Source organism: Sceloporus undulatus, chromosome 5 (assembly GCF_019175285.1).
Source record: "Sceloporus undulatus isolate JIND9_A2432 ecotype Alabama chromosome 5, SceUnd_v1.1, whole genome shotgun sequence".
Taxonomy (NCBI): Eukaryota; Metazoa; Chordata; class Lepidosauria; order Squamata; family Phrynosomatidae; genus Sceloporus; species Sceloporus undulatus.
This window is the reverse complement of record NC_056526.1, coordinates 84,383,825-84,396,962: the sequence shown is the minus strand read 5'-3', so window position 1 is coordinate 84,396,962 and position 13,138 is coordinate 84,383,825. Positions and strand designations below refer to the sequence as shown.

Below are 13,138 nucleotides of genomic sequence, written 5' to 3'. Positions count from 1 at the left end.
TTTCTCAGAGACTATCACTATGATTAGACCTTAATTAGACATTTACTATCTGTCGATTTATGACAGATTTGCTTTGATTCTGACACTATCTAGACTGAACTCTCTTTTGTTTTGACTCATAGATGCTTTCAGCTTGATTTCGGTTTTAAAGTCTCTGTCTTGTAGGAGTACGCTGCTGCTTTGTATAAATTTAATGAGAAAAGTTTTTTTTGAACAATGGAACTTGTACAATGAAAGGCTGTAATCATAACTGGATATATATATATATATATATATATATATATATATATATATATATACACACATACTTTAACTGGGAGCTTAGTTTCAACTTTGGAATTTTTGCTCAGTCAGATTTCAGTGATGCATTATTCAGTGCTTGGACATAATGGGAAAAATGAAAGGAAAAATACCTCCAATTTCCGAACTCCTCCCATGCTTCCCCTGAAACCTGAAGAGCATAGCTGATATGAACCAGAGGTTTACCATGCTACAAGCTATGGCTGCACAACTGAGGGGCTGTACAGACTGGCTTGAAGCACCGGTGTGGGGGTGGTGTGGGGGCATGGCATTTGGATGATGCACACCCCGACACTGCCCCCATGTCGGAGCCATACCGCTTGCCCGCTTGCCCGGTAGGTGGCATCACTGCACTCCTTTGGTACAGCATTTATACAACGTGTACCGAAAGGAGTGCCAAAAAGTGCTGCCATGGCAGAAAGGGTACCTTTTTGCTGGCTTTAAAAGACGTGGCACTTTGCTGTTTCTTTTAGAGCCGGCAAACCATCAGATCAGGGGTGTTGTGTGCAGCTGCTGCGGCCCTGATCCGGCACTGGCAGGGGCAGCGGGATGCCACTCTATCAGGGTGGTCTGTAGAGCCCCTGAATTAGCAGAAACCACTTATATTATCTATGCAGCTTTTGGTTGCTTCTGTTAAAGAATTTCAAGAGTCAATGGGAACATTGGTGTCTCAGGTACAGAGCACTAAATTCAAGACCAAGGTCCTAAAAGACAAGATTATTAATGCCCCTCTAACTGGATTTCTCAGTTAGAGTCTCTTACATGACATGCTGATCTATTGATAATTGGCCAGAGAGACGTATAAACTGGTGTTCATCTAACTGAATTTTTGAATAAATTTCTACATCAATTGTTGGCTTTACCTTCTGATTTTCAATTAGAAATTGAGAGAGTTTATTGAGTTTCCAATGCTAAACAATGGGTTGGATGTACTCCCGTTGTTTTTCAGTTTCTTTGTGTGGATACTAGAGATTCTCTGCTTCAAACTGTTAGGCAGCTGGAGCGCTACAGTGGAAGTCAGATAAGGTGATGATTTATCCTGACTATATGAAAGAGATAAGTGATCAGAGGAGACAATTCACCAAAGCATGAATGCTCGTAAGACAATTAAATCTGAAGTGTTAAATCAAGTATCGGGCTATATTTTGCATCTTTGTGGATGGGGAATTAAAGAAATTCCAATTGGCTGGAGCAGCAGAACCAAGTCCAAGGCTCAAGCCAGACCCAACTTCATACAGTGGTACCTCGGGTTACGAAATTAATTCGTTCCGCGGCTAATTTCGTAACCCGAAAAACCTTCGTAACCTGAATTGCCATAGGCGCTAATGGAAAAAATAGCTCTCTGCTGCCCTCCGGTGGCGGCCTTTCCATTTAAAACAGCGCCGGGGTTTTTTCGTAACCCGAAAAAACCTTCGTAAGCCGAAACAATAAATCCCTATGGGATTTTTTCGTATCCCGAAAAATTCGTAAGCTGGGTAATTCGTATCCCGGGGTACCACTGTATTTATTTTTTCAACCACCTGAGGTGTTCCTTTTCTGTGTAATTATTTTTCATTTTATTCATCCATATACACTATAAGGTTGTTCACAGTTTGTAAGATTACTATAAGCAGTATAAGCACTGAAGTTATTATTTCTCAAATTAATAACCACAGATCATAACTTAGGAAATGTATGCTATTTTGTGCAAACTTTTTTTTTACAAATTGAGTTCTGTAGTATTGGAAATCACACGTGTAATGTAGATGCTAAAATGTATTGGTGGTTTATTGCTTAACACAATTTCATGGAATGTCAAAAGGCTGCAAGATGTAAACTAGCAATAATGAGCACTTCCTAAGTGAACGTAAAGTCTACATTGGGAGTAGAATCATTGCTTATTATTCTTACAAAAAAGACTTAAGAATTAAAACAAAATGAATGATTAAACAAGCAGCTGAATGCTCTGGTATCTCAATTTGCTGTTTCTCCATCTGAACAACTTTATCAAGATTTGCAAAAGGTAATTATGAATTGAATAATATTTTCTTTTCAAATAGACTCCTAGATAGACCCTTTTCACACGTAGTTTCCTTAAGTCAGGGGTCCCCCATCCGATATCTATGCATTTCATTTTTTCTACCTATGTGCAGTATCTTTCATTTCTCCGTGTTGACGTTAATTTTGTTAGTTTTGGCCCAGCTTTCTAATCTATTTAGGTTATTTTGAATTCTGATCCAGTCCTCTGGGGTATTAGCTACCCCTCCTAATTAGGTGTCATCTGCAAATTTGATAAGCATGCCCTCTGTTCCTTCATCAAAGTCATTGATAAAGATGTTGAATAGCACTGGACCCAAGCCCTGTGGGAGGCCACTGGTCACTTCTCTCCAGGATGAAGAGGAGCCACTGCTGAGCACCAAATGGTCTTTGACAAAATTTACTGGCCATTTATTTTCACAACTAATTTTGGGTTTCCTAACATATTTTTGAAATGGATATCAGCACCAAGAGCTTTATAAATCAGCAAATGGTTGGAGATGTAATACTGTTAATGTTTCCTTAACACATATGCTTTAAGGGTGTTTAGTAGTAACTACAGTTTGAGAAGATGTAATACATGAGCAAATTTGGTTTTGTAAAGTTCATTGATACTCAGAAACATGCATATCCTTTTGAATTAGTTACCTGTTGCTTGGAAATTAACAAATGGCCAATGGAAGTGGATTTTTTTTTACCCCTTTGACTGCTAAAAGATTGATACTTTATTATTGGAAAGACAAATTTTCTCTACAATGGATATAAAATCTAACAATGCTTGCAATATTTTAAATAATAAGGTACAGACAAAATTTACAAATGTACTTATATCTGGACATTTGGTCAGCTTTTATAGAAATGTACCAATAATGTGGCTATTTTTCCTCCTTTTGCGTTTTTATTTTCCTGCTTTTTTATGCTGGAATGTTATTTATATAACTGAGATCCTTTTTAGATGCAAATAAATTAAAAATTAAAATAAATTAATAAATTAATAAAAGCAAGCATGAATTACCTGCAAACACCATGGTCACACCAGCCATGTCCATTACACATATTTGGGCACTGCTGTCCAATATAGATGTTGTCTAAAGCCCACTCATCTTGTATAGTGTAGTAGCATTGACTCCAACGGAAACGTGTAGCACTGGACCTTGAAAACAATTTAAGACTTTAGTAAGATATATTCAAGTAATTGAGAATTGTTCCAGGAATGTTCCATGTTGCTTATGTTTTCTTTTGAAAGCATTATTTTCAAAGGTATTTTCAAAGTTCCTTCCACTCAATGTCATTTCTGAAAATCTCAAGCAACAACTGATACAAAAACATTGCATTAATGTCTACTACACCAATATAATCACTGAACTGTTTTCATGCTATTTCTCCCCACTGTATTTTTCTAAGCATTTTTATAGTCCCATATCACCAATAGCCATTTGGATTAATCTCGATTTAGTGATTCAAGATGTGTTTCAATCATAGATGAACACTAGTTTGGAAAGAAAGTCTTGAATAACATCCACATGGGAAAATTATGATCCTAAGACTGTAATGTACAATTCATTGACAGTGGTGAATTTCCATTAAAGGCAAAACAACCTTAATATACTCTTCGGTAGTGCCAGGGTGGAATTGCAAAGACACATTCCTTTCCCTAAATTACTCCACAGTAAGCAGCTTCTCCTGGTATCTTTCTTACAATTAAGACATGCAAACAGCAAACTAGATTTAATATTTCAAAGATGAATACAAAAAGTATGGAAAAATACAGCCTTCGTTCAGTAATTCTAACTGCAAGTACAAAAAGAGAAATTAAGAGGACAACCAATCTATGTAAATAAATCTGAATACACATCATGAGAAATTCTGCTGATTGGTTATCACTGAAAAAACTAAAGAGATCTTTCCTAATAATGTCCGTCCTACCATCACTTAACACTCGTTCAAAATCATTTCATTTTACTTTTAATGACCCCAACATTCAAAAAATGAAATGAAATTAAACTGAACTTTTCATCCTGAGCAACAATTTGCTGATCCATCCTTAACTGCTGCTTTTCAAGGGAAAGAGTTTGAAGCGCATATGCAGCATGAATGTGTATGGGCTGTTTGCTAGATTTAATGTTCCCTGAGCAAAGAATGCGTCCACGGAGTAGCTCAAATGGCTGTGAATGACTCATTATAGTTGATCCATCCGTTACTCATATGCTAAAGAGTCCCTAACTACACATAGACACAACAGACCACAAATGTCCAAAATCAGTCTTTACAGTTTATTGTGTAAATGAAGTGAAGATAATGGGGTCATTGATTCCTGTCCTAGAAATCTTTTAATGTCTTAGACTGGCAGTTACTGAAGCCGCTGTGGTATACCAAAAGACACAGCTGACTGAACAAGCCACAAACACATCTTGGAGGTCAGAACAGACCAACTGCAAACTGCATAATCTTAAATCCAATGAGGAACATAAAAAAATGTTTGCCTGCTTGTCAATCCTCCACTTGGGGTTTATTTTTCTTTTAAATTATTAGAAAAATGCTTTACATAGTTCACTTATTCTAAGTTTCTAGATTTGAGGATGCCTTCATTTATTTTTAAATGCTGATGATAAAAATGATACAATAATTGGAGATGTGTGAGAAAATGCAAACATACAAAAGGTACTGCAATCTGTGAGAAGAGAAGTTCTATTCTTAGATTTTGTTTTTTTTAAAAACCTTGCATATTAGGAAAAAGCTTTCCAAAGTTAGTAATTTTTTTCCATATGAAGATCATGTATAAATTTTCAGTAGCACCAACAAATAGACGATGTACGGTGCAAATGGCCATTCTTCAGCATAAAGGAGGAAAAAAGGGGATGGGAGAAGGAACTGGAAAGAAAACCATACCCTCCAGCGTTTCACAGGTGAAAATAAGGACACATGGGGTCCAGCAACATTTAAGTATAATGAAAAGGATATGGCCAAGCAGCAAAAAGACAAACATAATTAATACATTCAATAAGTTACTAATAAGGGCAAAAATTATTAATAAAAAACCCCACAAAACTTATTACATTAGGCAGACAAGTCTTAGAATTTATATATCTTGAAAAAGTGTGCACCCATAGCAAGATGAAACAATATACAGTAGTATTACATAATATTTTATTGTAAAGTTGAAATGTTCTCAGATTCTGCTCAAAATTAGAGCTTTCTCTCAGATCCATGGTCACTGCATGAGCTCTGTGTTCACACCCACTCCTTCTTCCCAATCCACTGGTCAGATCCCAGCACTTTTACAATGCTCATTTAATTCAATGATAGCCTTCAAGCCTAACTGACATCAAGGGTTGTTGTTAGGATAAACACGGGGTGGGTGGAAGGACAGATGGGTGAACAGGGAAAAATGATAAGCAATACTATTCACTCCAGGAGTTCAATTAAGAAAGATATAGTTGAAAGAAATATGACTGTCATAAAGAAATCAATGTATTCTAATGGCATTTTAGAATGTCTCACGCACACATCCTGTATACATTACCTAAGAGTAAGTCCCACTGAACTCACAGGTGTTTAGTTCTGTGTAGGTATGGGCCCAGACAGACAGGCCAAATTAAAGCTGCTTTGGGTTACTTTGGAGGTATGTTGTTTAAATGATGCATGCATCTTGAGAGGCCAGAAGCTGCATCAAAGCTGAGCTCCAATCCTTAGGATGCATAATTATTTAAATAGCATACCTCCAAAGTGACCCAAAGCAGCTTTATTTTGGCCTGTCTGTTTGCGCCCTATGTCTTTGTTATTGTTGTTGTGTGCCTTCAGGTCATTTCTGACGTATGGCAACCCTAAGGTGAACCACAGGATTTTCTTGGCAAGATTTGTTCAGAGAGATTGCCTTTGCCTTTCTCTGAGGCAGAGAGAATGTGACTTGCCCAAGGCCTCACAGTGGATTTCCATGGTTAAGTGAAGATTTTAACCCTGTTCTCCAGAGTCACAGTCTGGAGCATGCTGGCTTTCATATACAGTATGTGTATAACAGGTAGAGATGCAGCACTGGAAGATACTGGCTATTTATTTCTGAAGCTCTCCATCTGGGAAAGTGGATTGATATCCACAAAAACTTAATCTGAAAGGGTGAGTGTCAGTTGTAGTCTTAGTAATAAAAATTCTTGCCTGGACTGTCCCTGCTTTGTCTACTTCATAGTACAAAACTGTCTGGCAATATGCCTGTTTTCTTAAAGAAAACATTAAGTATGAGACTAATACTTAATAATTAATTAACTAAGTAAGTATGAGAGTGTATAATGCCCAGTTTCCTACCTAAAACTCTTTTATGATTTGAATGTTAAAAATGAATTTCGTATCCATGATAATCTCCTCTTGGCTCCTATGATTAATTTCACATTGAGACAATGTCAAATTTCATCTTTCATTATACTCGTGCAGCTACAATGTCAAAGAAAATGATCTCATTTTAAAAATACAATAAATAGCATTAATTTCAAGTTAATGATGAACTATACATTCTTGATAATGTTTTCTCCATACTGGATTTAACATAGGATATCACCAGCTACTACTTCAAGCTACTAGGACAGTCTAAAACCCAAGGCCAATGAGATTACATTTCTACCTTCTGAGTTGTACTGTTAATTACATTTACCCAATTATCCTGCAACTCAGTCATTAGGCGTTGATTTGTTTATGAAGGAAGCAACCGGCAGCTGTTTATTTCTCATTAAGCCTGTTCTTATGTAAATGCCTTCCATAAAAGTGAAATTAATTTTCATCAGTGTTTGAAACATATAATTCATGTACAATACAGTCCAGAAAACAGGTGCGTGCAGCTGATATTTCCAGCACATGTCACCCATGCACATATTTTCTGACACAACAGATACAAAATAACACAAGGACACTCTAAAACTTTGTGCTCGTCAATGCACCACCACATTTATTGGTACATATGCTGCTGAAAAAACAAAGGGCATTCAAGATTCCTTATGGTAAAAACAGTCCTAATTCAATATTTTCAAGTGTGACGAAAGAAGCATTTGGGTGCACAGATGGGATCTCTATAACCCAGCAAGTTTGTACAGGTCAGTCAGTCTTTCAAGCAAATAAATTTAAAAAATCCCCCTTGATTCATTTCTTCAGATGTCCACACAGGGAGGTTATTAATTTTATGTGTTTTTGCAATTTTTCTCTGTAGAAAACTGTAAAAACAAATCAGACCTTGAGAAGTTTCTAATCAAGCAGCCAGCTATTTGCTCATTTCCGCATTATAACATATGGCATCAGTAAAAGAAAACAGTTAATTGATGAAGTAAATAATGGGAAAGAGGTACACCTGAGTTATTAATGATATCAGAGCAATGGCAAAATGTAGATAAATAAAATCATATTTATCTAACTTGGCTGGTATTCCAACTGCTGACGTGCACTGGGCTTGAGGATAAGGAAAGAACAATGGTAATTGGTTCATTTAATTCTCAACAGAAGGAAGCCATAAAGATTAAAATATTTAATTACAGTGTATTATGTCAAGGGTTTATAATAATGAAAACTACCTACGTGAATCAAAATATGCAACAGTATTTTGTGTGTCTAGAGGTGAGTCCACACCACCAAAAAAGACACAGACACAGCAGTGGAATAAAAATGGCCACAACTATAGTTTTTTGGGGTGGGTTTTTCGGGCTATATGGCCATGTTCCAGAAAAGTTTCTTCCTGATGTTTCGCCAGCATCTGTGGTTGGCATCTTCAGAGAATGTTTGCCTGGAAAGAACTTGGGTATATATGGCCACAACTGTTTATTGATTACAGCTGCAGTTAGTTGGCACATCCACAGGAGCAGTAGCCAGCCTGCCTACTGTCTGATCAGACCAACACTTCTGGCCTAAGCCAAAAAAATGAAGTGGGGGAATGGGGACCTGCCTGAATTGGAGTCCTCCTAGAGCCGGAGCAGATGGTCAGGAAAAAGCAGCTCCATCTTGTGTTGGAAGTGGATCAAAACCCAGCTGTCCACACTGCCTGCACTAAAGGTGGCCTGGACACCCATGGGCTGCCTACATGGTGCAGCATCAAACCATGCCATGCAATTCTTTTTGCTGCTTGCCCATCATGCATGCACACCACCTCATAAACACACCACCAGTGACTTCCAATTACTTCACTTTTCCCACCCAGATGCCATTCCATTAGACACCATACAATTGGCTACATAGTTGCACATGTAATGCACCACCTGTACAGTGCATCGGTGCATCACTGTGCCCTTTTGCAAAGCACAATCATGGAGGCCCCCCACACATGCCCTCTTCACCCCATGCCCTGCTGTTGGACTATCTGGTTTGTGTATGTTGTAATTACATCCATCACATTATTGGTGATTACATTTTTGCTTTGGTGCAATCCTGCTCTAGCGCCCGGCGGTTTATATGCCAGTGCAAAGATGCATATTTTTTGCCTTGAGTCAGAGTATCCCAGCTTGTTTTTGCTCTGGTTATTAGCCCCTGAGTGTGGCTTCATTTTGCTTCCCAACCCCTTTCACCTCATGTGTCGTCTAAACCTATGTTTAGAAGCCGCTTTATTTTGCCCATGTGTTTTGCCCCCTAGACATGAACCCCTGAGCCTCCCCTTGACTAGGGGTACTATAAATGCATCAGCCCCTGCCTAGGCCAGCTATTTCATCCCGGGTCCCATAAGGGGATTCCCCACTCTATATCCTTTCCAGGGTATTGAAAACTTTCCCATATCCCAAGGCCATGCCCAACTCCACATAGTTGTAACAGAAGCATACAAGACAAGAAGTACAACCAGCCAAAAACAAAGAGAGGGAGGGTATGCTGGAGCCCAGGAGGAACTTCTCCTGGCTGGTGAACACACAGCAATATATGCTGCCCTGCCAGACCAGAATGAAGACTGCCAGCTTGCAGTTTTCACTCTGGTCTGTCTGGAGCAGCCAATGAGGTGCAAGCAAGCAGCCGACTCCTCACTTGCTTCCTTCCCAACCAGCTCTGTCTTCCCTGGGGATGCATGCTCTTTTGGGAAGAAGAATCCCTGGTTGGCAGCCATGGGAGGCCTTCCAGTTCCCACTCCCAAAGAAACCAAACTCCAAGAATGGCAAGCGTCACAAAGTTGGAATTGCTTTCTCTTAGTCCTGTCAAAATTGAAAATAAATTCTATTTTACAGCTCTCCTTACTCTCATACAAATGCAACTGATGAATTTCAGAGCCTCTTTCATCTATGAATTAGCATTTACTATCAATGGGCAAATGAAACCTAAATGGGCATTTCAATTAACAGGCTAACACAGCTCATATCACACTGCTAAATTAATTGGACATAAAGGTCATCTAGATACTTCCCATTTTAGCTTGCAAGAAAGCAGGATCTATTTTGGTGAAGAAAAGAAGAAGAAGAAGGGATTTTTCATTTGTTTGTTAAAAAAAGCTAAGCCAATTTTACCATGTCTTCTGAGGTAAAAGAACTGTGATTCTCCTCCATTTTGTATATTCGCTGGAATGGTAGATACTGGCTGGTGTAAACTCCTGGCAACTGGGCATACTGGGAAGGCATTCCTTGACAAAAGACAATATCACACCAGGGTTAACATGGTAATGAAAAAGGTTCAAAGTGAAGATTCTTTAATGTGCAAATGCTCACATGGATAAGTTTGCTATGATATTTCTGTCACAAAGAAAATATTATATGATATTAAAAATATCTAGATTTTCATCCAAGGATGTCAAATTACAGTATGTATTCTCTGAAGCCCATTCTGATTTTAAAAACTATATTTTTGGATCAGATCAATTCAGTCTTTCACAGACAGACCTTTAATCAAATTGCATTGGTGGTGGGATATAGGCGGGATACAGCGGCGGTCTCCCGCCGGCGCCATTGCCTCCGCCCGGTGCTTGCAGCAGCCACACTGCGCGGCTCCCGCGCGGAGCAAAAAAGAAGCTCCATTTCGGAGCTTCTTTTTGCGGCGCCTTTATGATGTTGCGAGGCGCCGCTGGCGCATTCGCGACGTCATAGGCACTGCGACACGTCTGGACGCTATGCGTCCAGTACGTAAACATGGCGGCCCCCATGTGGAAGGGGCGCCGCCATGTTGTACGTATTCTATATGTACTAGGGTTAGGGGGGTGCGGAAGCACCGCCCCTTCCTAACCCTAGTAAGTATAGAAGACGTACTATATGGCGGTTTGTATCCCGCCAAAGTTTTTTTGAAAACTAGATTCTGGACATGGACCACTCATGTAGTTCAGAAATTGCCTTCAGAAAGAGCATGCAACCCAGAAAAAGGCACATAACATTCTTCTGAAATCAAGAGTTCTTTTCAAGATCTAAGGAAGAGCTCATGCCACAGATTCCTGGCTCCTTCCTTACTGTCCTTTTACTAGTAAGTGTTCCAAAAGGCTTTTAAAATTGGCTACAAGGGCATTTTCTAGGTCCCCCAGCTTGATTTTATGACATGCTTCCATTAAAAAAAAAATCATTTCAATAAGGTTTGCTATTATCCGCAGTTTCAAATTTGTGTAGCAAATCTAGGAATGTATCTTCGCAGATACAGGGGTCATACTGTACTTATGCTTTTTTAGATGCTGTTAACTGAACAGCTTCTGTCAATTAACAAACAATTAACAAATAAAATGTTACCTATTTTTTCTTTATGGACACTTTAATTTTTGTCCAGCTTTTTATTTATTTTTTCTTTTAGATATTTAAACATTATTTTGAAATTGCATAATATTAATTGGGAATGATTTTTGTGATGAAATCTTTTAGGTATTTTAATGATGAAAAACAGATAAAATCCATAAGATGTTTAAGGTTCTTTTTGAACTACCAATGGTCAATTTATACAGTTGAATTTATTGTAGGAAATTTTTAGTCCATTGTATGTCAGATATTCCTTTAAAATAGTTTTGAGTGATAGGATGCTATTTGTCAGATCTGAAATAAAGAGTAGAGTATCATCTGTGTACAAATTAATTTTATGATGGACTTAAGTGTACTTTGTATTTTATACTTCATTTGGGCAAAAATATATTATTTTTTATCCCAATAAGCTTGCTGAAATAGGGGTTTAAAAGAAAAGGTTTTAAGAGAGTGGCGTACTTTTACTGTTTTAACATTATCCTTCTAAAATTATTTTTATTTTTAAATGTTTAACATTGATCGTTTCTAAGTTTCTAGCATATTGTATTTTAAATGTAAAATACATTTCTGGGGCAGGGTGGGATATAAATAAAGATGGTGACAATAATTAAACAACAACAACAACAACATAAAAGCATCTTACGAAACATATACAGTTCTTTCTTCTTTTATACACTAACATGTTCATTAAAAGAAAATATAAAACATAATGTTTAATAATCACACTTTTGTTTCATAAATACTTTCTATGCATATCTTTTTAAAAATAAGACATACCTCTTGAACCAGATGCCATGTAAGGCCATGGTTAGTGGAGTATTCCAATTTCACCTGGTTGTCCATGTGAGGAGTGTACTGCTGCCCACAACCCATTACCAAGTTGAACTGTATCATGTATGATGCTCCTATCTGCATAGATTGTGTTTCCACATAGCGCATACTAGAAGCTAGCTTAGAATCCCCTGTAAAACTGAAAGGAACAGGGAGGCAGTAAGAACATACTTTTGGAATAGTTCAGAAGCAGTAACTATACACAACCGTGATACTTTTCTATATGTTACATTTTCTCACAGTATGGAACTACATGTGCATGAAGAACTAAAGACCTGTTATGTTAAATGTGTAAAAACCTCAACCAATACACTGGTGCCTCGGGTTACGAAATTAATTCGTTCCGCCATTCGTTTCGTAACCCGAAAATTTCGTAACCCGAAAAGGCTTTCCGTTAGCACTGGAAAGCCTATAGCATTTGAATTTCGCGCCGAAATGAATTTCGTAACCCGAAAAATATTTCGTAACCCGAAACAGTTTTTGCCAATCCAACTTTTTCGTATCCCGGAAATTTCGTAACCCGATCATTTCGTATCCCGAGGCACCAGTGTATTGCAGATCTGGAAAATCATTGTTTACCTTTTATGTTACTGGGCCAATAAAAGCACGAAAAAGAGTTATATAGTGGAGCAGGCTGTCACACTTTAGCCACAGGATGAAATGATAGGTTATATAAACATGGCAGGGGGTTGCATGGCAGGGGTTTGGACTGGATGGCCCTTGTGGTCTCTTTCAAGTCTTCTGATTCTATTAAATTTATCGCATGGGGCTTGGGGAATGGGAATGGGGCGGAATGGGAGAACACATATTATTGCATGGGAGAACACTGCCGATGCTGCTGGGAGTTCCCAATTTATTCCCCATCTGTTCCACAGCAGCCAAATTGTAGAACGATTCTGAACAGTTCTTCAAAACTGGTTGCTGTGGGAAGGATGGGGAATAGATTGGGGACTCCCAGCGCCATCGGTGGCCTTCTCCCATGCAATAACATGCGTTTCCCCCCATTCTGCCCTGTTCCCATTCTCCAAGCCCTGTACGATAAACTTATTGGATTTTATGATGGTATGATTCTATGTTTTACTGATAAAACCTGAAATATGTGGGGTAAAAAAACAGGATTGGGCAATATATGTTCCCCGAGGTGGGGGAACACTGAGCCCACCTCTCATATCCCTGCATGATCCTTCACTATGTGGAAGTAAGGGAATAAGTAAAATATCATTGGATAATGTGGCATCTTCTGAGTAGTGTCAATTAAAAAAAAACTGTGGCATTGTAATGTTTTCAAATATTTTGTCAGTGTAATTGAAATTGCTTCCAAAAGACTTGGAAACACAGTT

General features: G+C 38.3%; 1 protein-coding gene across 1 annotated transcript in view; it reads right to left on the bottom strand.

The window, feature by feature from the left end:
* The window catches only part of RELN (reelin), a 250,778-nt gene that overhangs the window by 92,729 nt on the left and 144,911 nt on the right, over positions 1-13,138 (bottom strand). Inside the window, 3 exon segments of the mRNA XM_042467668.1 lie at positions 3,332-3,469; positions 9,768-9,880; positions 11,745-11,937. Of these exon segments, the coding sequence (XP_042323602.1) occupies positions 3,332-3,469; positions 9,768-9,880; positions 11,745-11,937 (444 nt within the window).